Raw genomic sequence first — 26,546 nt, 5'->3', positions numbered from 1 at the left:
CAATTAGTACAAGTCGTACTGTACCTGTGTGGCATATGTCAATACTGATTTTGGATGGCTTCCTCCCACAGTCCAGAAAAACTGTAGTAGGCAGTAGAGTGATGAAAATGGGTGGACCATTAATGTTAACACTCTACAAGGGTGCTAAAATTTTTAGGCCTCATGCAGACTGGACACTTTGGCCATCTCTCCTGGTTGCCTTTTCCTCCTGGCAGATGTGATTTTTGGCATACACTTGTAAATGTGTGTAATGCATTTTTCGGCTCATCAAGCTCCTGGGCATCAAATAAGCTCAATGGCAAGAATAAATGCATTTAAAGTACAATGTACATCTAAACGCTTAGTTTTATTTTATTTTTTTTCCCTGCCAACTCGCTGCTCCTGGAGGCCCTGCCAGCATTTAAAAAAATATATATATATTATTTAATTTATTTATTTTTCCGTCTTTATATGCTTTTGTATGAACTCGTACCTTTTTCCCTTTTCTGGGAGATCGCGTTTCCTGCATGACCATCAACAGGGATCTGTGTGCTTCAGGCACAGCTGATCAGATCGAGACAAAAGGCCAAACACCGCTGATCGGTGTAAATGGGATTTGCCATTTATCGGCAGTCCACTCCTTACACTGACAGCGCTTGAGGAGAGCCAGTAAGTGGCAATCCACACAGGGGACGTCTACACTGACAATCTGTGCCACCTGTCGCTGCTCATCCATGAAGGAGAATATTTATTTCTCCATTTAGCAAACACAAAACCCAGTGGTATTAAATACCACCAAAAGTAAGCTCTGTCTCATGACCGCATAATTGTCATTCAAAGTGCGACAGGGCTGAAAATTGGCCTGGACAGGAAAGGGGTAAGGGTGCCCAGTAGGCAAGTTCCCCTTAACTCCTACATAAGATTTGAATAAAGTGTGGATATTGAATACAAACATGTTAAGTCCATGTATGAATGGATAAATCACAAATCCAGAGTCCCATATTAGATATGCATCATTCCAAACTTTGTAGTTTTCAAGATGTGCCAGTAGCATTCACCACCACCCAAGAAATTCTAAAGGTGCAAGCTTACCAGACCACAGTGATCCCTTTTATTCAGAGCAGTCAATATAAGCTTAATATTCACCAGTGATAGACGCTTCTCATGGAATAGCAGGGAAGACATCTATACCCAACACAAAGTATCCTCCTCCCAGATCTCCATTGGCTCAAATCCATGTAGGCACAAACAGGTAAACGCTCCTCGTGGTGTAGTACGTTAAAATTTGTATTTATTGTATTAAAAATTCACTTACAAATGTATAAGGACAATGAGCATTGTAAAAATAAAATAAAAAAATCACCCAGCCGGAAATCGGATAGTAGTTGCAGTTCGCTTTGGTATGTGATGTCACCAGGAGTCTCCGCCCATCATAGGCTAACATGCAAGGCCATTTAGAGGCCAAAAAAAATGCCAGGCATCCCTAAGAGCAGCTTTAAAGTCATTGAGTGTGTGTGAGGCCCAAAGGTAAAACATTTTGAAAAGCAGCACTAGCTAAGACGTATCCTACACGCTAGAGTGCTAAAAATCTGTTTATGGCTACTTTTTCATTAGTGTGTACTAAAATGTGGTGTTGAATGTTGCATTTTATTGCATATTAAGAGAAGTTCACCTTTGGGAACATGTTATATGTCCAACCTGTTCTTTAAGATGGAATATGTAATGCCTGTAGTGACAGCGAGCCAGGGATCTTCTCCCCAATGTTGCTGTCACAATAAAAACAACAAATGCAGCTATGTGGGGGCTCCGGCCATGTCATTCGTTCAGAGTCCTGTAAATGGGGGAACAAATACTTTGTGGCTGTCGGCTTGTAGTTCTCCGTGAACTACCACAAGGCCATTGAACTTCCTGTCAGTGTTACTGCCTGCCCATATGCAGTAGGAGGCTTGCATTGCACCCACAACCTGATGTGCATTTTTATATACATTTATTATTATTTTTTTATAGTAGGTGAACTTTATTCTTAAGGCACCTACGCATTCATTTTAGAGGATTTAAACCTAAAACCAAAAATGTAATATATTGCAACTTGCCAATCATCATTAGTGACTGCATTCCTTTTCTTTAGACTTCTTCTTTCCCTCCCCCCCCCCCCCCTTTTTTTTTATTTTTTTTTTTATTTTCATCTGGCCAGTAACATCACCTGCATTAGAGTACATCTAGACCAGGGGTGTCAAGTGTTTTTTTTTTTTTTTTTTTCCCAAAAAAAAGGGGGGGGCCAGATTTGATGAAGTGAACATGCATGAGGGCCGACCATTTTGCCTAACATTCTTTGAACCATTAACCACTTGCCGACCGCTAAACACGCTGATATACATGAGCACAATGGCAGTGGTGGCAAATGGGTGTACCTGTACGTCCCCTTTTAGGAGGCAGGGCTAGCAGGAGTGCACTGCCGGAGGCATGCGTGCACGTGCCGCATACAGCTTGACCATGCCCCTGGGATGGATGGACAGACTGTCTCCTGGTGATCGTGTCACAGAGCCGCAGAACAGGGAAGTGCCTATGTTGAAGCGCCCATCCCCCCTTTAGAATTACTCCCCAGGACACACTTAACTGCTTCATCGCCCCTAGTGGTTAATCCCTACACTGCCAGTGTCATTTACACAGTAATCAGTGCATTTTTATGGCAATGGTGTCAAGTGGTTGCCGTGTAAAAATCACAGAAGATCGTCTCGCTTTACTATTTAAAAAAATTAAAAAATAGGGGCCAATTTTAATGGTATTTTTATTTTTTTGACACTAACTTTTTTGCGCAAATCAATATATGCTTATTGCAATTTTTATTTATTTTTTTTCCCAAAATTGTCGCTTTTATAGTGCAAAAAATAAAAACTGCAGAGGTTATCGAATACCACCAAAAGGCTCTATTTGTGGGGAAAAATACGTAAATTTTGTTTGGGTACGATGTCGCATGACCGCGCATTTGTCAGTTAAAGGGACGTGGTGCCGAATCACAAAGTGCTCTGGTCAGGAAGAGGATAAAATCTTCCGGGGCTGAAGCGGTTAAATCTGTGGGCAGACTGGCTGGCTGTACTGAAGTTGATAGTATAACTGGTTGGTCTGTGTGTGGGTGTTTAAAAAAAAAAAATCACTTCCAATGGCTATATCGTATTCTGATGGTGGGGAAACCTCTTGCTGTCAGAATACAATGGTGCTGTGGGAGGAAATTCCCCCATCAGCAGTGCTGAGGTGGGCCTTGGAGAGGAGAAGCTGAGACTGCTGGTGGGGGAACCCAAAGAAGGAGCTCTGTGTAATCCCATTACACAGAACTGATAAGTATACAATGTTTTTTATTAAAAACAAAATCTAGGAGAAATGTGAATCATATCTGGATGATCAGTAATAAGTGACCACTGCTGCTGTCAAAATCAAGAGGGCTCAATTAAAGTTTTCATATTATCGGGATGACAGCGCTGTGCAAGGGCGAACAATTTGTTTTTACTTCTCGATTTTGTTTCAATAAGTGTCACTGTGGCAATAATTTTGCATGTGGGTAGTTCCTGTGTTGCAACTCTTAAATGCTTAGTATATAAATCTACAACAGAGGATATGTGGGACTGTGTCCTCCCACACAAGTGCCAGCATGAAAAATATACTATACGAAATCTATAATGTATCAAACAGATGAGTGAAAATCCTAATTGTATGAACCAACAAATTCTAAAGTGCTCTAGTGCAAAAACGTATATATGTCCACATTTTACAAAACGTTTATTTTTTTCCAAATGTGGACATATACAGTAGATGGGATTCGCACTAGAACAATTTAGAATTTGTTGGTTCATATGATGGGATTTGCACACTCCCCCCCCCCCCCCCCCCCCCGCCCCCGCTGTACAAAACATATATAATGTATCAAGTATTTGATCCCTTGCTGATTTGGTAAGTTTGCTCATTGACAAAAATGATCAGTCCATAATTTTAAGGTGGATGTAAACCTGATTCCTGAAATTTGAGCTGGGCACATGGGGGGGGGGGGGGGGGGGTGTTAATCTCTCTCTCCAAAGCACAAAGTCCAGTGGCTTTCTCCTGCTCCATTCTGTTATCAGCATGACAATGTCTGACAAGTTCTCCAACACATATGTTAAAACCAGGCTGAAATTTGTGTCGGGGAGAGTGCTATAAATTGTCAGAAAGCTGTTCCACTCACAAGACAGCTCTGGAAGTCTCTGCCTATCTGGAGGTGGGTGTGTGCATTTCTTCCAATCGGTGTTCCTCAGTGTAATCCAACACTACACTGCTACTGCTGAATGAGGAAGAGAAAATTTTATCATCTGCACTTTCTAAACAATATATAAAGCTGAAAGACAGCAGATATGCATGTAAAACTTATGTAGGAGGATTTGTTTCATCTCACAATCATCTAGGCGGTTCACTTCACTGGGTATATGCAAGGGTTTACAACCACTTTTAATGGGGGGGGGGGGGGGTTTAACGGAGTACAGAAAAGGAAAGAAACCAACCAAGAAGGTCACATCTGTGGTACACCTTGGTTGAAATACAATTTTATTGTAGAAAAAAGCTAGATAAAGCAAAAAACTGGTGAAAACCTTCCAAAACTGTATTAAAGACGATGGCGTCCTTAAGAAATTGCAGCCTCGCGCACACCCATTCAAACAGTTGGACGCACAACTTCGCGGACTAAGAGGCTGGAGTGTAAATGTTAGGACCTCCTATTATGGTAAACCATACCTAACAATCCCAAGCTTCCATTAGAACCAGAAGAGGGGGGAATGTGTGTTTTTACCACTGAGTGAATGCAGATGTTAATGAGCAGGTTTAGTGTTCTTAGAGCTGCCTAGTATAGGATATTCTGTAGTAATTCAAATGATTCCAAATCGTGACCGCCTATGCTATCTTTTTAATTTAAGTGAAACCGAATAACAAATATCCAGAAATGCATTAAAAAAGTTATAAATTGATTTGCATTTTAATGTGTGAAATAAGTATTTGACCCCTTCGCAAAACATGACTGTTAGTAAGACGCTTCTTGTAGTTGGCCACCAGGTTTGCACACATCTCAGGAGGTATTTTGTCACACTCCTCTTTGCAGGTTTTGAGGCTGACGCTTGGTAACTCATACCTTCAGCTTCCTCCACATTACCTATGGGATTAAGGTTTGGGGACTGGCTAGGCCGCTCCAGAGCCTTAATGTGCTGCTTCTTGAGCCACTCCTCTGTTGTTTTTGGGTCATTGACATGCTGGAAGACCCATCCACTACCCATTTTCAATGCCGTGGCTGAGGGAAGGAGGTTCTCACCCAAGATTTGATAATAAAGGGCCCTGTCCATCGTCCCTTTGATGCAGTGAAGTTGTCCTGTCCCCTTAGCAGAAAAACGCCCCCAAAGCATAATGTTTCCACCTCCATGTGTGACCGTGGGGATGGTGTTCTTGGGGTCATAGGCAGTACTCCTCCTCCAAACATGGCGAGTTGAGTTGATGCCAAAGAGTTGGATTTTGGTCTCATCTGATCAGAACACTTTCATCCAGTAGTTCTAATCATTCAGACGTTCATTAGCAAACTTCAGGTGAGCCTGTGAATGTGCTTTTCAAGGGGACCTTGCGAGCGCTGCAGGATTTCAGTCCTTCACGTTGTAGTGTTGCCAATTGTTTTCTTGGTGACTATGGTCCCAAATGCCTTGAGATCATTGACAAGCTTCTCCCATGTAGTTCTGGGCTGATTCCTCACCATTCTCATGATCCTTGAAACTCGACATCTTGCATGGAGCCCCAGACTGAGGGAGATTGACAGTTACTTTCTGTGTTCTTACATTTGCCAATAATCGCACCAACTGTTGTCACATTCTCGCCAAGTTTCTTGGTGATGGTCTTGTAGCCTTGTGTCGGTCTACAATCTTGTCCCTGACATCCTTGGACAGCTCTTTGGTCTTGGCTTTGGTGGAGAGATTGGAATCTGATTTGCGTGTGGGGGGGGGGGGGGGGGGTGGTGGTTTCTACAGGTAACAAGCTGAGATTACACCAGCCATTTGATGGCTTGACAGTTCGGATGAGAACACAAGCAACTGTGATGTTTATACATTCCTTGACTTGAACAGTTTGGGAAAGGGTTAAATGGATGGGTTTAGTTCAGCTTTAATATTGCTGGCCATGTTTAATGGTGTTCATTCAGATCAGTGCCTGCAGCCAGCGTGCTGTCACTTTCCTCAATGATCACCTGAGCGTTGGGCAATCCATTCACATAACATGGTGTGCTGCACTCTGTGACCCGGACTACAGATCTGCCATCGTATTTTACTGCTGGAAAAATAAGGAAGACAGGCGGATCAGCTTTCAGTGTTTTTGGCTGTGGGTTTCTGCTGGCTTTAGTAGACCAATCAGGAGCAGCACCCAAAATAAGAGGAAATAAAAAAGCGCTCGGCTGTGGTTTGTATTTTTAGAGCAATTCTGTGCTAAACATCCAAACGGGCTCATGACTCAACACTGCATGTTTTTTTATGATGGAGGTGGTCAGTAAATGCATTTTATAGGAGTGTGGAACTTTATTAGAAACATGACAACAGCCCAAACTTTTTATTTTTATAGAAAGGAAATGGCGAGAACCTCTGCCAGGTTTTTGTCAGTCATCTCAATTAAGCAAAATCAACACGTTTTCTATGTGATGCCAAGACAATAAGGTTTTGTTTACATTTGCAGTTGGGGGTGGTAAAAGGTGGTTGAGACACATTTTTACCACCTTCCCTCTAAGCTGCAAAGGAAAGAGGTATACAAAAGCCACAGCTGCAATGCTTTGCAGTAATGATCCCCTTATGTTCAAAGGACAGTAACATTTGCCGAACCTGACCCACACTTCTGGTTGGGGGGGGGGGGGGGGCGCTAAAACATGAAGCTGAGGCATGGTTTTACTGACCAATACAGGCAGCAATCCAAACCCCAGGTTTGGGGGCTCCTGTCACATGGGCCAGTCAGGGAGTGGTAAGAAGGCATTGTTATCCCATTCCCCCCCCCCCCCCCCCCCGTCCACCAACCTAACAGCGGTCATGGTGCCACTCAGGTGAATACAGAACACTTTTTAAACACATCATGTTGAGCTTTACAGATGGCATTGCCTGTCATGCTCCCCCATGTAAGTAACCACAATCAAGCACTAAACACTTGGCTCAGTCTTGGCACAGTCCTGCAATGCAAAATCGCTTTTGGCAGTAAATGAAAATCGGAATGAGGTGGCAGCATTGCCTCCTGTTCACCTGAAAGCTGCCTTTGAAAAGCGATCTGCTACGCATGACTTCTGCTGCTAGCATGAAAGGCGTCTAACCCTCTCCTGCTTGATCCAACAAGGTTTTGGTTGTGATCACTGTCTCCATTGGTGGGAATTCCCGTCACTTCTGGTCCATGTGACACCAGAAGTGAGAACATCTTCCTGATGAGGAGACAGGGCAATAAAAACCTGACGGAGGATCTCTGCTTCCCTTTATCTAAAACATACTAGACATTATCTGTAGGCTTGTGGAGTCTGCTCAGACTTTCTACCCTGGATGCTAGTGGTGATGTTTGTCAGGATATGTTGGGGCCTGGTCATGTGACCTGTGTTTTAGGCCTGCTGAGTGAGGTCCCATCCTGGAAAAGTGACCCCCCTTCCACAGGATTAGACTTTATATGGCCTTGTACAGAGTCCCTGTCAGTGCAGACTGTTGGGCAGGCAGCTGAAGCCAAGCACAATCTTTTCCTGTCTTGAGGGAAAGGCCTGTGATTTCTTGCCTCATAGAAAATGCTAGTTCCTTGGCTGTATAACTCTTAAATCCTAGTAATTGCAGAGCTGGAAAAGAGCAGTGTTCTGTAAATTAGGGTCACTTGGCCTTGGAAAGCAATGAAGACATTAGATTAGTATGACAGCTAAGGACCCAACCTTCTCCCAGACAGAACAGCAATGACCTCCATGATTCTCCTGTGATAAGTCCACTTCAAGGGTGGCTTTTCATCACATTACAGGCAGGTAAATTACGTTTCTAGTGTTGTAGAACTGAAGGCCGAAACTTTTTATTTTCATACTTTTATAAAGCCAGCCATAGATGGAAATGTGGCCAGTTCAGCAAGGACTGGCTGAATTTCCATCTTTGACTTTTGGACAACCACCTTGCCCATACAATGTCTTCATTGACGTCTACAACCAGCCTGCTGGCAAATTGTTGCTCGGATCAGTGCCCCTGGATAAAGCCAGCAGTGCTGATTGGTGTATTAAACCCCCCCCCCCCCCCATTCACATCAAGTGTTTGGATGGGGGAATCTATTAATTTTTAATGAAAAGGAGTCCTGTATGGCCTGCCTAACCCCCTTTCAGCTTTTTGCCATCTGTGTCCCATTGGGAACATACTTACTGTAACGTCCTGTCCTGTAGCCAAAACAGGAAGTGAGGAAATCCTCATGTGAAGTTGTTTGCTTTTCCCTTCTATTCCTGTCCTGGTGACTGCCCACAATTAGGGATTTTCATTACTTTTGATAACTGTAAATGGAACAAATGGAGAAGGTGAATCTCCTAACAGACATGGACAGTAATACAAACCTGACAGGGTTCTAATCCCTCTCCACTCCCTTTTTTATAATTTGTGTTCACCTGCTGTGTTTCGCCATCGCAGCCCTTTAACACGGGGAAAGGATTGTCCAACAATGTACAGGAAACCCCTAAGTTGTGGTGAGAAGGGTGGCTTTATTCACACACAAGAATGATGGTGTCTGCCATTTTACCCTCCATGATGGATGTTTTCAAGGCTACTGATAACAGTACAGTTGGGCCCTTGTTATGGGCACCCTCCTGTGGTGGCAGTGATATTGATGTCCTGGACAATTAGGTTGCGCCTTTGTTTTGTTTTGTTTTCTTCGTCTTTTGGGCCCTCCCCCTTATTTGTTTGTTTTTTTTTTTGTTTGTTTTTTGGGCTCACTGACACCATATCTATTGAGTTGCGTTGATCAATTAAGATGCAAATAAATCAGTTGCTTTGCCCTGTTCACACCATACAGGTGTGTTGTGGTGCATGTCTGCTCATGACCCACACACACTTGTAAATTTGTAAGACTTGATGGCAGTACAGGAGAAATAAAAGCAGTTCAGTGTGTCACCAGCGCACATTTGTATACTGGGCTGTTAATGAGCCCCTAATGGTTTTGTTTTAGTTTATTACAAGCACTCAAAGCTTTCTCAATCAATACCTATCCTCATTCCTGCGCTTGCGTATAATCATTTTGTTTTGTATGTTTGTAGTAAGAAGGCTGTAGATGCATTAAAATGTTAGTGACCCTAAATATCCTTCTCCAAAAATCATCCACGCACAGCCACTACTTAATGGCCCTGTAATCTGTTTTTCATAAAAAATTTTGTTTTGTGTTTTTCTGCCTCCTTAATGTCCTCCATGAGCTCCTGAGCCTCTCCTTTTCCCTCCTTGTGCACACTACACATGCCGTACTTCATAGTCCATCTCGGGAGCAAACGAGAGGGTGGTTACAGTCCTACAGATGGAGGACCATGGAGAATGAACGTAGCCATCCTCTAACAGGGAGTCGTATCTTGGGAGGAAAAAAAACTAAAAATTGGAGGAGGCTGAGAAACAATTGACATTTTTGAATTGGGTTAAGAATACGTACTTGTATAGTTTTTTCTTTTTAAAGTAGAGTTTAGTGTCAATGTTTGGAAGAGTCCCTTGTAACGTTTTCTGTGTTCTCCTTTTCTTTAGCTCAAGTTCCAGACAGCGAGGAGCAGTTCCTGCAGGACCTTCAGTCAGAGAACCGTAAGTAGTTCTCCATGTTTCCTGTATACTTTGCTATTGAGATGTGGTTTGGATGGTGGAGCCATGGGACATTCTCAGGAATGGCAATCTTCAGACCAGAAGAATGAGCGTGTTGCAATAGGGAATACGCGCTGATCTCTGGAATGTGATGTTTGCTAGGGACATTCTTTGTTCCAGGTTTTCATGTTGGGCTTTGTGTAGCATGATGGTTTTACACTGCAGACCTTAATAAGCAGAATGGAGCAGGTGTCTGATTCATGTATTTTAGATGACTTCATTGTACAAGTGCAGCCCATCTGCCTACATCTGTCACCTGAACTTGTCAAAGGCAGAACACATCCATTGAACGGCTCCAGTTTTCTGTGCATCCCCACCAGTTTAACCCTATTAAAGGTTAACTCCACTTCTCCACTTTCATGGGTGGAATATGAATATATATATATATATATATATATATATATATATATTTGTCCATTGCAACACAAGTCTTATTGTAATTTAATTTTATTAAAAATTACCTTTCATTTTTAATCTGCAGCTCTGTAATTTTCTGTAAAGTGCAATATAGCTACCTGGATGTGTTCTGTATATATTAAGTCCCCAAGAAATGTAATTTCCTGCTTGTGTGATTGGCTCACTGATTTTTCCAAGAAGTCTGCATCAGATTTTGGGTATCCTCTCTGGTAATTTTTTTTGGGATACTCCCAAAGGGAAATTTTTTACTTCTAAAGGGCTGCAGACACTGCCACTACCAGTATTAGAGCCCTGCAGGCACAACAGCTGATTATTATAAAAGCGCTCCCATACAGTTTCGCATTGCTCGTGGACACATAGCTATTCCTTCAGAATAACAAAAGATCGGAATCTACAACAAAGTTAAAGTCCTTGCCATGTACATTGATCACCCAGAGGGGAAAGGGGAATGTGGTTTTGGTTCTTTGGTTTGCCTCCTGTTTGGCAGGGAGGAACATTGGTGTGAAAATAGAAAAAATGAATTGGCTGTTGTCCCACAACAGGGTGAGATCTGAGCGCAGTGGGGGGGAGGAGATATTTGCACTGTGGGGATGATTTTGAGGGGGAGAAAGGAATTTATACCAGAAGCTGTATTGGGGGTGTGCTGAGGATAAGAATTTATGCTGGGAGGATTGAGATGGAGAACATCCCATTCTAGGTGGGAGAGGATTTGTGCTGGGATGGGGATTTTTGAGATTGTGGCAAGTCCTCTCCCCTGCCAAGGCACCCCTTACCCAATATAAACCTGTCCCCAACTCTACCCCACATTCTAGCACAAGTCCTCTACCTCCCAAAGTGACCCTTGTCCCCCAGCACATACCGGTGCCTGGATTTTGTTTAGTCTTGCCCCTTAGGTCCCTCACACTGCAAAGTTTGGCCACAACCATTTTTGCCATGCTGAGCACCCTGCCAGATTCTCTCTCCTTCCCTCAAGTGTCCCTCATTCACAAGTTTGAAAGTTGGGAGGTATGCTGACCTGTGTTCACAATGACTCCGACCAGCCACTCAGCCTGGGACCTGGAAGAAAATGGAGATCAGGGAGTAGCGCTGTGTAATTGATGGTTTCCAGCTTCCAAGGGCATTGGCCAGGTGTAATATATACATAGTTACACTGGCTTAGACCAATGTAGCTCTGTATGACCTACCAATCCCTGAAATTCATCTTTTAGCAGTGCCTCGTGTCAGTGTATGGTTTGTAAATGGTCATAAACCGGCCCAGATAAACAGATTCCACGTGGCCATCGGTGATGTGAAGGGAAGAACATTGCACTTTCTTCCAGTCATTATCTTGGATATACAGTAGATAAAGGTCTGCAGCACCACCTCTACCCGTGCAGCAAGCTCTTCCAGTCTGTGGAATGAAATGCAATATTCCATTAGAGGTCATTACTGCTCCACTCTTGTAGTCTTCCAGTTCCCGCTCGTCACGTGCTAGACTCTGCATTGACTGGATACTGGATACCAGACCCACTTTCTATTCCTCCACGATCAAGATGCTAAGTGCATGCATTTCCTAGAGGTGAAGCGTCTCTACACACATTACCTATACAATATCCTCTATTGCAGCAGCTCAGGGGGGAGATGTTTGGCACCTTTTTATGTAGTCGGCCATTAAAATGCAGGGCAGAGGAATGATAAAGGAGTAAGCAGTTGTCTGTCTGCCTTTCCCTCTGTTATGGCAGCAACACGCCAAGCCTTTGAAAAGATTGCATCCACAACAGATTGTGCCGAGCTGTTTCGGAAGTGTCTGGTCTGGCCTGTGGGTGTGTCACGTTCAGACTTGTCCCTGAACAATGTACAGTACAGGGCTTTGTGTGTCCTTACTTTAACCCCTGTAGGCCCGGGCTCCTGGCCTAGTCCCTGCACATTTCCTGCCTGCTCTCTCAGCAAAGAATTCAGGTGCTGGCATAGGGGAGGAAGGGTGTGTGTCAGTGCAGCACCCGTCTCCCTTTTTACTGAATGTTAAATAACAAATCCTATAAAGCTTGCCAGATTTCATGGTTGGAGCCCAATAAATCTCATAAGTTTCCATAATATTAAAGAAGTGTGAAAAGAGGAAGAGAGCTGGAACCCTCAATTACCTGCCGTAGCCATAATACGGATTGGTGTGCTTTCTGTGGGTCGTTGTGCTGTCATGCTGCATCAAATGAATGAATTAAGAGTGTATTCTATTTTATAATGCAGTTCTTCAAATGTATATATTTTGGCACCCAGGCAAGAAATATGCTGCATTTTATGTTCTAGGATGTGTTTTTTTTATTTTATTTATTTTTTTTATTAGCTGCCTTTCCCAGTTTTTCAAGTTGGAGAGAGGCTAAAAGCTGTGTCTTTAAAGCGAATTCCAGTTATGGAAAATTTTCCTTAGTTACATTGGTCCAAGCTGGACTAATGTAACTTTTACATGTGCCATACCTGTGGAAGCTGAAAATCACTGTAGTAGGCACTGCTAACACTGTAATCTTGGGGTAAAGTAGAGGGGGAGGTATGAAAGGACAGGAGACCAAATGCCACCCAATACTTTACCTCACCCAGAGAATGCTGTAGTCTGGGGGTGAAGAGGTGAAGCAGTGATGGCACAATCTCCACCCTTTCCCATCAGAACACTTTTTGCATTCATTGAGAATTGCAAGGCCGGTATCAAGTGGGTGACCTCCTGTGTTCAGTGCAGAAGAGCAACCACTCAAGGCACTGGACCCAGAAGCTAGTGGTGATCGCTGTATTCGCGGTGTTTGCTATAGACATTTTCACCTTCCATAGGGATCCCACAGGAATGGCACAAATTGTGAACAAAATATATTCTAAATATATATACTTGCGTTTTTAGAAGTGAAACAATTGTGAAAAAGATTTCTTCAAAATCTTTCATCTGCAGTATACAAAGTGCTATTCACTATAATACATTTTTATTTATTTATTTGGGTTAAAATGTTATTGCACTGTCAAGTGATATTTCAATAAGTTCTATTCACACAGTGTTGGAATGCAGTATTATTTTTTATTTTTTAGCACATAAAACAATGGTATTAACGGACACCATAGAAAACGAGACAGATTGATGATCTCTGCATTGGGATTGTGCCAGGCAATGCTGCCCAGTGCATCCCTTTGCAAATGGTGTGAATGGGCCCCAAGGGCTGTAAAATGTTGCATTTTATTTGTTCTTGGGTTTAATGTTCTTTTTGTGTAAGATTACTACACAGAAAGCAGTATCTAAGAAAATTACCTCTGAATAATGCCACAATAGGGGGTTTTATATGGGCACCCCCCTATATGACAGCACAATGCCAACAGTGTGAATCATTCTGACACGTGAATGGGAAGTGGTTGGAATGTGTCGGCAGTCAGAACTGTAATGTTTACTCGCATGGAGTCTCATTGACAAAGCTTTTGGTGTATTAGAGCAGCTCTGATCTGTACACAATCTGCAGAGAAGGAAATGATGTCCCAAGTGAGCCGCTTGCATCGGTGTTACACCATCCCCTGACATTTGTCACGTGGCTGCACTGGGACATGGCAAACAAGCTGGGTGTAGATGATGGCAGAACAGTGACAGGAGAAGACATAAAATACGTCATTGCCTCTTCTCTAATTGTTGTTACAGAGCTTCTTTGGGTCCTGTCAGTGTCCCACTATTCTCCTGGGATAATGTGATGCAAACCCCTTCCCATTACCTCGGCAATTACATTTGCCTTGTATATTTACATCCATCTAATAGATTTTATGCCTTTCAGATAATAATTATAATCGTCATGGCTGTATCAGTAGAAGCTAGGAGCCAGATATCATTTTTAGAATGAAAAAAATATATATTTTATTTGGGTCGTCCCCCCCCCCCCCCAACAAGATGGTGATGTGGCTAGTATTATGTGCCACTTACATTGGGCTGTTCCACTAGTCTGTTGCAGGAACACGCGTGTGTTATGCAACATTACATGTTAAATACACATTGTGGTAAACATTCTTTTTAAATGTGCTGTTAAAACTCCAATGCACTCAGTGTGTGTCTGTATATATTCACATGCATGAAAGTTCATGTCTGTAGGATGTCTAGGTGTGGTTTTTAGGTATGTTGGGGTGCCATTTTTAAATGGGGTAGCACTGCAACACCTTACATGGTCCTTGAGGCGTTGTGGTAGATGGAGTTTTTTACGGTTATCACAACACACTGGTGTCAACAATCCCTTAGAATAATAAAATGTCCACATCACTAAGGCTCCATGCACACTGAAGCTCAAAAAAGCTTTTTCTGGACGCCAGATTGCTGGCAGAAAACGCTGGTTGAAAAACGTTAGCGTTTATGGGCGTTTTCAATAAAAATACAGAGGACACTCCAAAAGTCCCACAGTGCATTCCAAACTCCCACAATGCATGGGAAAAAATAGAATGCTGAACACTAACGCGTGTTTACGAGCGTTTATCAGCGTTTGTCGTTTTTTGGTGGTGGAAAACGGCACTTTGAACGCAAATTTCTGGCATTCAGAAAAAAGCCCATAAACTCCACTGCTCATTAAAGCTAAAAAAACGTCCATGTGTGCATAGACGTATAGACTAACATAGAGTGGAGTTTATGGGCTTTAAAAAAAAAAAAACGCCCAAACTCCAATAAACTGCAGTTATGAGCATGGAGCCTTAACCTCTACATAAACAGACTGGAATATTTCTACCATGAGCATTTGTAACAGATGAGCTACATTGCTTTAATTGCAGCTGTGGGGGAACACAATGCATTTTAAGTGAATAGGGCTGCACGGTAAGTGCTATGTAGCCATGTGCAATTCACATGGTTGTAGGCTCCTAGGGTTTAAAACGGACAATGATTGGTTAAGGCCTCCTTGCCACCCGTGAAATGCTTTCATTCCATTGTGGATTGCTCTTCAGAGGGTTAGCAATGGTGTAAACAAGCCATTAAAGCTCAACTCTGGCTAAAAGCATTAGGCCCCTGCACATGGTTCGGACGCCACCAGTTCAGCAGGGATCTGTCTGCTGATCCCTGCTGAGCAGGTGGATGGCTGGTCCGTGTCCGCTCCACTTATGCAGAGCAGACACAGCCCGCTGTTCACTATGGGTAGTTGTATGCAAACAGGTCACCTGTCTGTTTACACCAGACTGCTATCCGATCGGCTAGATGAAAGGGGAACATCTGTCGGTTTTGATTGGATGTAGGTGAGAATAAACATCTGTCTGTTTTTTGTACACTGGCTGCTCCATAGACTGAGGAGTCTGATCTGGTCACCTGAACTGACAGGCGGACCCAATCAGTCTGCTGGTGTGACAGGGACCATAGATTATCATAAAGGTTTACTTTCCTTGTCCCAACCTTGATTCACACTTATGCATTTTTAGTGCTCTTCTTTTTTTTTTTTTCTTGCAGATTTGCACTACAGAACGTGTTCCATAGGAAACCACATTAAATGGACTGCAGTGCAAATCTGCTAAAAGGTGTGAATCGAGCCTAAAACCACTAGTCTTTTTGGTTTTTAAAATTCACTTTTTTTTATTTTTATTTTTTTCAAGATTTCCTTTTTTTTTTTTTTTTTGCCCCTCAAACATGCCCCATATTTCTTCTGTTTCATGGTTGCTCCAGTTTATGTAACCAGGCCCCACTTTTCTCCCCTATAGCGATATGACTTTTGGTCACACAACCTTCTCATGGGAATTACTGAAGGTAGCTGTGAAGTGCTGATGTCACACGTTCATCCCTTTGGGTATGATCTTTGTAGCACTGTTGTGACCCATACACAGCCATTGATTGCCAGGAATAGCCCCATGTACCACCCTCGAGTCTGCCCACCATTCCTGTGAGTTCCCGTAGTATCCAGGGAAATTTAGTTAAGCTTACCACAAAGGAAACCCATTGGACATGACGTGCGCCACATATCAAGATCCTCTTTCAGCGCAAAGTAGAGAAAGGAGCTGAAGATGTTGTATGTACTAAGCCATTTATAAGCGTTTTTAAAGAGGAAGTAAACCTTGATGAGTTTACTTCCTCTTTCATTCCCTGCAAAGGTAAAGCATAATGGACTACTATGCATCACATAGTCCATTATGTGTCACTTACCTGACACAGGAAACAGCGAAGTCACCGTTGTCCTCTGTAGTCCGGCGCATCTATCTTCTCGGTGGGTCTCGCTGCTCCGCCGCTGTCATTCGGCGAAGCCATCAATTCCGCGTATGCACACGGGAGCCGCCATGCACCGTTGACAGCGGTGCCTGTCTTTCGGCAAATATCTCCTAAACCGTGTAGGTTTAGGAGATATTTCTTGGACCTACAGGTAAGCCTTAATCTAGGTCAAAGTGTGTTGTAAGGGTTTACAACCACTTTAAAGGAAGTTAAAGGTAAAAATTGTGTGGGATACAGCCGTTTAGCTTTAAGACCCCTTTCACACCACACCACCCATATTGTTGGCGGTAAAACGCTGTTATTTTTAGCGGCGTTTTACCACCGGATTTGCGGCACCTTTACCCCACACTAGCCGAGAAAGGGTTAAAACCGCCAGCAATACGCTGCAATAGTGGCGTTTTGCCAGCGGTATTACAGCGCTGCCCCATTGATTTCAATGGGGAGCAGTGGTAAACACACCGCTCCCTCACCGCTCCAAAGAAGCTGCTGGCAGGACTTTTCCCTGATATCATGCCAGCGCACTGCTGTAGTGTGAAAGCCCTCGGGCTTTCACACTACAGACAATGGTACAGCTTTTTTAGGGTGGATTGCAGGCACTATTTCTAACGCTATAGCGCCTGCAAAACGCCCTTGTGTGAAAAGGGTCTAAGCATATCTGCTAGAAGTGAAACAAATCTATATATGCCACTGGCCTTGCAAGTCTGTACTTGGTGCAGCAGAAGAGGTCTTAAAACCACGTATTCCAGTCATACAAAAGGCAATGATCCCTTTTGTGAACCAGTCTTTGACCTGTATGCTAGACCACTTCCTAAAATTGTATTCAACCCAAAACCAAAAATACAATATATTACAGCTTACCAATCATTAGATGGGATAGCTGCATTAGTTTTAAGGCTTTGCCCCTCAGTTACCCCTGGTGATCTAGTCAGTAACACACCACCTATATTACACACACCACTCTGGATGAAGGAGCACAAGGCCAGATTTGGATAGCAGCATTGGGAATCTGGGGTTTGGGAAGTGTTGCATGGAGTATCAGATTTAAGTACACTAACAAATGGAAGCTGAACTCAGCTAACACTTTATAGCCAGTTACAGCAAACAGTTTTCCGTTTGGGATAAAGGTTTTACATGAATAAATAAAAGCTGACCATTTTAAGCACCCCTGCCAGTGTTAAATGGGCTGTCTCATCCCCGTAATTGCAAGAGCACTTTTCTGTTGAAGAGCAGACTTCCAAACTAGAGCACCAGATGAAGATTTAAGAAAGCCTAAATATAAAACTAATGCAGCCATCCCCTCTAAGAATTGGTAAGCTGCAATATGTTTGATTTTGGATTTAACACTGCTGTAACTGCCGCTTCTCTGATCCATGCTGCTTTGAAAAAATCTCCCTAATCTTTCATACCGGTGGTGACTATATTTCCGTTGCATTACCTGGAAGCACCTTGAAATTTGCTCCAGGCCTATACTTTCACAATTGGGTGGGGCCATTAAAAGGCAGGCCAGCATGCTTAGAGGTGTTTATTTTTATTTCTAATTGCTGTAGTCTGAAGAGCAGTTTACAAACGCCTGGATTAAAACCTTGAACTCTGGTTATACATTAAATACGTGGCTTTAAAGCCGCAAATTATGCTTTTCATTTTTCTGAGTTCTGTACCAGAGAATCTCAAATCTGGCTGCTATGGGCAGGAGATCCCGTATCCCGATCCTTCTTTTTTATTTTTTATTTATTTTGTGCTAGATGTTCATTAAGCAAGCTTTTCACATGATAATCCTAGGTTACTACTTGGCCAGTGGGTTAGTTACAGTATACGGACATTATGGTGCATATGGAAGACACTGGCATGGTACTTATTTACTGCCTATACCTGGCACGCTATAGCTTTTTATACTAGACAAGGTTCACTGGGGTTGATTTGCAAAATCTGGAGAAAACAAAAACCCACACAGAAAGCCGTTTGGTTTCCATGCACAGCTGCACCAGATTTTGCACACTCCAGTTTTAGTAAATCAGCCCCCATTGCTATTTGTAGTTTTTAGAGATAAGCAAACTGCAGCTTGGCAGTTGTGGCTTTTGTGGTTCTGGTGAGACGTTTCACTAATATACTCTTCCAATGGGAGAAGACCTCATCTGTAGACACTTTAGTGTCTGATGTGTTTCATACATGTGGTGGTTAATTTTCTTTCTGTCTTCAGTTGCTTTTCACAGTCCACCAGTGAAAATAAAGAAGGAGCAGGCTAGTTGTTCAGAGCCCAGCCTTTCCTGTAGCCAGAAACAACCGTTTGAATACCGTAATGGGGAGCAGTGCCTTTATGCCAGGTGAGTTCTATGCATTTTTTGTTTGTAGGTTTAGCTTTGCCTAATTTGAAACAGAAGTTATATACATGGCCTATCTTCGTTAAGGAAAGGGATTTATGTCTTATTTAAAGATTGGATTGTTTTAAGAAAGGATTGCTGCCATTTACAGTATTGAAGTAAATGTTGTTCCTACCCTTTGCTCATCTGAGCACCACAAACCAAAAACACAATTTTAATATTCAAAGCAGCCCCCAAATCTATCCATGTCTCCCTGCTTTTTTTTTTTTTTTATAATGAAATCCCTTTTGAAAAAACACCCCCTGGCATTTCTGGCTGTGGCCATCTAGAGTAATGGCAAATTATTCATGTAGCATTTTAATTTCTGGATCCATCTGCCTTTAGCGCAAGCATGCATGCAGGAGAGTTCTTGGCTGAGAGAACCCCTCCTCTCCTGAAGATTCCTGGGATGTATGACATAATTTGCCTAGCCGAGGAAACCAGAAGCAACTGAAGAATTATTAAAAAATAAACATTTAAAACCAGTGTATATGATATACTTCTTTACTAATGCTAGCAGCATGTGGAGTAAAAATCCACTTTTAATAGTAACTTGACTGCATCTCCTGTTGGAAGGAACTTGACTAGAATATGAATGTATTGTCCTACGGTTGAGTAGTGGCTTTTGGGTTATTGACTGTGCAATTTCCTCTTTTAAGTGTTTATGACCAAACATCCAGGCAAGCTGGTATCAAGTCTCAGAACCAAGGAGCTCAAGTGTCCCCCATCCATCACTTTAATAGACAGGACCGAGGATTTGTCTCTCCACAGAGCTCATCACAGCCTGTTCAGTCTGGAGGATACCTTGTGGAACATGGGTAAGGACCGTTATTGAAAATGCCTTGTCATGCGTGGTCTCCTTTCTCTCGCGGGAGCTGTATTTGTATCGTAACTTTAAAAAGACGATGACTATATCTACAAAGTAAAAACATACACATGAAAATATCTAGACAATGGATGAGACCGACACCACCTTGACTTAACGACTGGTGGACTGAAATAAACACACGAACACTAACAAAAAATACCTGTACATCAATAGAGGATGTCCATCCACATACAATAAAATCTGGGACCACTGGTTGCAAGCTGCCAAAATGTGTTTAGTGTATACACGGTTTCTCACCAATGACATTTCATGTCTAAACTAAGTTTATCATAGTGTCAACGCATGTGTACACTCACCTACACTGTTGCACGTTCCTTTTTTTTTTTTTTTTTTTACTATGTACCTATTGCCGAGTGAACTGCTTAGGGGATGTTTTGAACCCCAACTTTATGCTCTTTATTGTGTACGCAATATTTACCTTGTACTCATTATCCATACAGTGATCTTGTAATTGTACATTGTTCAATTAAAAGAAAAAAATTCACATGGATTTCTGACCAAGAAAGTGTAGGTTACTGTGACAGCATGGGCTTGGCAGTTTTGTAAAGAACCAAATTGTTTGCCATAGATCTCGTGGAAATCACATGGTCAGAAACTGTGCTGAATTGATGTCTGATCCTAGGGGAACCAAAGCTGCCACTTGAAAGAGGTGCCCTGAGAACTAGAATAGATGCTCAGGTGTGCATTCCTAGTTCTCACTAGAAACCTTAATGAAAGAATGTTGCCCCCAACATTCCATATTCTTGAGATGTCTGGCCACACTAGGCATGAGAACAAATCCACCTCAGCGTGGTCAGATTTCTGGTTGTGCTGGCTGAGCAGCCTGCTCTTATTGCTCCCCTTCTTATTGCTCCCCTTCTTATTGCTCCCCCTTATTCAGGATTTATATAGAGCCAACAGTTTGCGCAGCGCTTTACAAGGCTTCTCTAAAGAGAAGTTTTTCAGGGATCACCTACAAGTGGGTAGATTTGGAGATGGTCGAACAGATTGGAATAGGGAATTCCAGAGGATGGGAGAGGCTCTGGGGAAGCCCTGGAGGGGAGTATTGGAGGAGTTGATGAGGGAGCTAAAGAGCAGGAGGTCTTGAGAAGAATGAAGAGGACGATTAGGTTGGTATTTTGAGACTAGGCTAGGGATGTAGCTGGGGGCAGAGTTGTGGATGGCTTTGTAAGCTATTGTTAGTATTTAGAATTTTGTATTTGTTGAATGAGTGGCAGCCAATGGAAGGATTGGCATAGAGGGGTAGCAGATGCTGAGCGGTTTGTATGGTGGATGAGTCTGGCAGCAGCATTCACGGGGATAGCCTATTTAAAGGTAAGCCAATGAGAAGGGAGTTGCAGTAGTCGATCAGTTGTGTTGACATGCCCCCCCCCCCCCGCACAAACATTCACTAAGATTCTATGAACAGCTGTTTCTCCACCCCAGCTCTCAAAGCCCCCTTATGCAGCTGGGGAGCAGATTATGTAATCTCTTATAAAGAAGGTATTGGTGTGTGTGTGTGTGTGTGTGTGCGCGCACGTCTAATTTGCCTTTCATTTTTAGATTTTAAACTGAATGGGTTGTTTTTAATTTCACAAGGTGAGAGTTCCCATGTACTTTGTCATTATTCTAAAAAAAAAACACAATGCCAGGTTTTAAAAAAATGTTAAACAGATTTTTGAAAGTGATAAGGCTATATTTTGCCATACCTCAAGATAATTTGATATTGCATTATATTTTACATATATTTTCTTTTGTATTCCTAGCTCCAGGTACCCACAGCAGATGCCAGAGATGTGCCACTCCTTTCCTTCAGCACAGAACATGAGCAGGGAATCTCCTGCCAACTACCAACGGCAAATGTCAGAGCCATGTCTCCCATACCCACAGCAGGGCTTCAAGCAAGAGTATCATGACCCCATGTATGACCAGGCAAACCATATTGGGCCAAGCAGAACTAATCGATATCCTTCCAGTGTTGTAATCAAACAGGAGCAGACAGACTATTCATATGATTCAGGTAAGAGACCTGCTGCTTTGATCCCATAGCATCTCCCAATGAAAGATCTGAAAATGAAGCGTTTTCAGTACAGAGCAATTCTTAGTAAGGTTGGGAGATTGTTGAAGGTCTTTAATGTCTACCAACATTTTTATAGTACTCTTTACCCCATCCTGATGAGTCACTTTCCTAAAAAAACAGTATGGTTGCACGTGTACATCTGACTGCCAGAACCATATTCATGACCAACTTCATTTTTGTCCCTGGTTCAATGCCTCAAGGCTACAAAATGGGGTGAATAAAGCGTTATTCTCATCAGATACCCTTGTAGGAAATTCTGCCCGCCAACTTCTCCCATCCTTTTCAAAGAAAACATGAGAGGAATGTGTTAATCATATGTGTGCCTGCTGTTTACCAGGCTAGTCTCGTGAGAAACTGTACTAGGTCCTGCCTTTCTAGATCCCCAGCAGATGGTTTCCCACCTATTAAACTTGGAAAGACATAGTCTAGTTTATGGCTAGCCTTGGCTCAGAAAAGAGACCAGTTGGGAATTTTAGCTTCACTAGCTCAAAAATAGATTTGCTGTTTTTAAGGTTGGCTATACTGTACATGTCTCAGTCAGATGCCCAATATATGATGCACAGGTATGAATCTGAGTATTTAGGGTTAATGTTGGTTGCTATAGCAAATGAACCATCATAGGCTAGGGTCACTGTAACAGAATCATTTGTAGGGCTCATTACTGCTCCGAAGATTTCCAGCTTGTTGCAAATATTCTGTGCGATCTGACCAATCCTCCATTCTTTATGGTGGATTTGCAGAAAGTTTGATGGGTTAGCTTGCCTTTATCAAAAACTGTCTTGAGATGAAAACAAGCTGTGCAGCTGTGACCAAAGTTGAATAACTGTGTGTGTATATGTGTATATATATATATATATATAAAGCTGGCACTCCAGTTCAATGGCTATAATCAAATGCTCTTAAAGTTTGTGTAGTACAGTTATGTAAAAATCCAAAGTGTTTCGGCTGTGATGAGCCATGATTAAGGCCTGACAGGCATTTTGCCTCCCCTTTCTTAACATGACTACTATGTGAACACTAATGAAGAGCATTTGATAACTATTGCACTGGAGCACCAGCTTTTTCTATATGCTGTTTAAAGACCTTTGGAGGTTACCAAAGACCTTTCTAGCTGGAAGCCAGTGCTTGCAAGCTGTGAATGATTAAGGGGGTAGAAGCTGAGTCATCTGTCACAAAGTTGAATTGCGCTCTTGCACTAGGTATAGGCCGTTTACATACTAAAACTCCCAGAAATGGTGTGTAGCGCCGGCTTCTGAAGAGCATGCGCTATGTTTTTTTTTTAAATGTAATGTTGCCCTTAAACTGCAGTTTGGTTTTGGTTTGATTACTCTAAATTTTGACCTCAGCATCAGTGACTGGACTGCAGGGTGTTCTGCCTGGCCATAGGGGGCGCTGTCACTTTTGCCAGGCATGGAAACAGTCTAGTTGGGTGCATTAAGGTTATTCTCTCTCGGAACCAGCCCAGTGGGAGTGTCACTCTTGCTCTGCCTTCTGGGAGAGGGTGCTTAAGGTGCAGATGTCACGTGTTTCGGGGGTTCCGGTCAAGAAACATGTTCTGACTGTATAGTCCTGGTCCTCCTGACCAGCCCCCAGGACTTCCATGGCCTGGGGTGTGGAACCACCCGACTTTACGTCTTGGGGCTGGCTAGCCCAAGGCAAGGGAACTGAAAGAAGGAGTCTGAGGTGGTCCGGTGCCGTCTCAGGTAGTGGGGAGGCCCAGCAACTGAGAAGTTATCCAGGAGAGGACTCTTCGGGAGAAGGCCACGTAAGGGTTGGCTTCTCAACAAGAGCCTAGAAAAGCTGAAGGACCTAAGCGAATCCAATCTTGTGTGGTATTGCTGGACCGGGTGCAAGATACTGGTATCACATAAGCGTTCTACAAGTTTTCAAGTATCCCTCACATGTTCTATAGCAGTCTGTGGTAGAGGCTTGTATGTAACTCGAGTACCTTGTTGGCTGCTAGGCCTGGTGAGAGAAGGACTATCCAATTAGGGTAAGGATCCAGTTGTGAATGGCCATTCTCTGGATTTATGCAAAGTAAGATTTCTTTTCATACTGACTTTGACAATAAGACTACCTGGACTTTTCACCTAAACCCTCTGATCCTTTACTGGGACTGTTAACTTTTGCAAATAAAAATCCCTTTAAGTGGATCTGTCGTCGGTCTCTGCAGTTCTTGGGCCATCTACCTCGGGAATCCCCTAGATGCATACGAGGTGAAGAAGGGAACGGTAATCCTATTAAAACCAGGCGCTCCTTCGGGGGTCAGTGCTACAGATGTCCCCCACATCCTACTGAGTTGCTAGGACATTGTGAAGACCCTCCCAAATGTTGTGCAACCCCACCATTACAGGAATGAGCTTGTTCTCCAATTCAAATCTCTGCAAATATTTTTCTTCCTCTGTTGTAGTAGCTTTAAGCTCGGCAATCTTGTGACAGAGGAACTAGTATAACACACATGGACGAGAATTTGAGAGCTCACTTCTGTGATGGGGAGCATGAGCAGTAACAGCTGGGCATGCCTTAGTAACATCCTAGCAATAAGGCAGGATGGGTGAATGTCATCTTTTTGGCCATGCTACAGGGCAATATGTAAATGGTCTACACCTAGGGCATTATCTAACTTTATTTAAATCTGCAGTTTTTGTGTTTTTGTTTCATCTATGCATAGAAAGGGCATAGATGCCACACCAGCTAGGGTAGCTGGTGTTGTGGTGTCTATGCCTTTTTCTATTTTATGCATATTGTTTTTGGTGGCACCTACCCACTTAGTGGGAATCATTAACACATTTGTTTTTGTTTTTTACCCATGCCCTTTACCTGCATAGGCTGTTGTGATTTAACCCTTTTATTGGCTAACTTTACATTATTTAAGGTCCAATATTTTGGGATCCTTGGTTTCCTTTGTCAAGTTTTATACATTGATAGACTTGGGATCCTACAGTGAGCCCTGTAAGGTTTGATTTATAGCGGGAAACTTTTTTTTATATCTGACACTCTACCATTTTGCTTTATAGCTAGAGGGAGAATTGGTATATAGTGCTTTAAGTACATGCCTGTCCATGTCTGTCTGCATTGCTCGTGAGCAAACGTCTGTTCCATGCAACTCAGTTCCACCACATAAAATGAAATGTAAATGAAATGGCTTGTTTGAGGTACAAGTGAACTAAAGATGATTTAACCCAAAAAAACTTTCAGGAACGGTTGGCAGTGGAATTGCACAGCTGGACCTGTCAGAGTCCTGATTTGTATTAATGATGGAATTTGAACGTTCCTCCTCTGGGTTCCTTTTAGCCTCTGCTTAGCGTATAGATAAATGAATATTTCTGTCTTGTATTAATCATTGCTTCTTGTGGCACACCATGCTGGGATGAGGCTGCATTCTTGGTGTACTGTGACCTTGCAATTTCCAGCTACAAATTTTTTTTTTCTGATAGAAATCAAGGTCAAAAAGCAATCCTAACCCCCCTCCCACCTGCCTGCCAGTCAGACACACATACTCTGAATGGAGTCAAAGGAATTTCACTCACAAAATGGAGGACGAGCGAAAGACAAGAAGTCCCCATAGGGCTACTCTGGTGCCGGCTTACACAGCTGGACTGCCTTTTCATAGGCAGCTGACATCATAGCAGAAATATGGGCTGTCTTGTGGTAACACTATCTGTTACTGTATTTCTGCCCAAGGCTATTAAGGCATTGGGAGGAGAAATAAAACCTCTGTGCTAATGACGTTACAATACAGGATGGATAGTACCGAACTTCTAGGCTTCACATTGAGCAGGCTTTTTGTTTTTTTGTTTTTTTTTCTTAGACGTGAAAGATCAGCTTCTTCCTTTTTTTTTTTTTTTTTTTTTTTTTCCCATCTTAACATGTGTAACAACAAAAAAGCCCTGTGTGTATTGCATGTAGGAGTGTTCATCCTCTTACCTTACTGCTGGGTGTTTAGGACCTGGGGAACAGAAGCTTAGAAATGGATGGACATTGGACGAGTTTAGATTTGCTCTCTTACCCACTGGAAATGAGGAACGTCGCATTTCTGCTCTGTACTTTTTGGGTAGAGCAATATATCTTGTGACCTTTAACATTCTGAGTGGTAGTTAACAGACCTTCTAAATGTACAAGTGCATCTAAGCCAAGTGTAGAAGATTTTGTACTCCGGTTTTAGTAAATTGAACCCAAGTGACACTTGCCAACTGGTGTGGGTTTTTTTTTTTTTTCTTGCAAAACCAGTTAAATGCTGTACCCAATAGAAGTTGGACGTTCGGTAAGCAAGGATGAGCGCCAGGAGCTCTGTGACTGATCTTGGGTCTCAAGGACTCAGTTCATGGGCATACCTGCGATCGTCTCACGGCGAGGAAGAACCGGGGGATGCTAATGTAAACAAGCATCTCCCCGTTCTGCCTAGTGACACACTTAACACCTACAGCACCACCTAGTGGTTAACCCCTTCACTGACAGTCACATTTTTGCAGTAATCAATGCAGTTGTTTAGCATTGATTGCTGTATTCATGCCAGTGGTCCCAAAAATGTGTCAAAATTGTCCAATGTGTCTGCCATAATGTCAGTCACGATAAAAATCACTGATTGCCGCCATTACTAGTAAAAAAACAAAAACAAAAAAAAAAACTTTTGTGCAAACCAAACGCTTATTGCGGTTTTATAACGTCTGTAAAAAAAGTGTCAGTGGGCGTGAGGCCTATGGGGTTTTTTTTTTTTTTGGTTTTTTTTTCTGCCCGCAAATATCTGTAAAATGATGTGGCCTGCTAAGTAAAAAGTTTGGAGACCCCTTGATCGAGGTGAACCCAAAACACAGCTCTTGTATAAGGA

General features: G+C 42.7%; 1 protein-coding gene across 2 annotated transcripts in view; it reads left to right on the top strand.

Moving 5' to 3' along the window:
• ETV4 (ETS variant transcription factor 4) overlaps positions 1-26,546 on the top strand; it is a 61,572-nt gene that overhangs the window by 22,774 nt on the left and 12,252 nt on the right. For both annotated transcript variants that reach the window (XM_077459583.1, XM_077459582.1), the window contains exons 5-8: positions 9,726-9,779; positions 18,611-18,734; positions 19,430-19,588; positions 21,405-21,658. In XM_077459583.1, coding sequence (XP_077315709.1) covers positions 9,726-9,779; positions 18,611-18,734; positions 19,430-19,588; positions 21,405-21,658 — 591 coding nt within the window. The remainder of the gene's footprint in view (positions 1-9,725; positions 9,780-18,610; positions 18,735-19,429; positions 19,589-21,404; positions 21,659-26,546) is intronic.

The sequence above is a fragment of the Lithobates pipiens genome, unplaced genomic scaffold (genome assembly GCF_037356315.1).
Source record: "Lithobates pipiens isolate NorthernLeopardFrog02 unplaced genomic scaffold, aLitPip1_a1.2 Scaffold_28, whole genome shotgun sequence".
NCBI lineage: Eukaryota > Metazoa > Chordata > Amphibia > Anura > Ranidae > Lithobates > Lithobates pipiens.
Note: the sequence above shows the minus strand (reverse complement) of the source record. Positions and strands in the feature narration are given on the sequence as shown.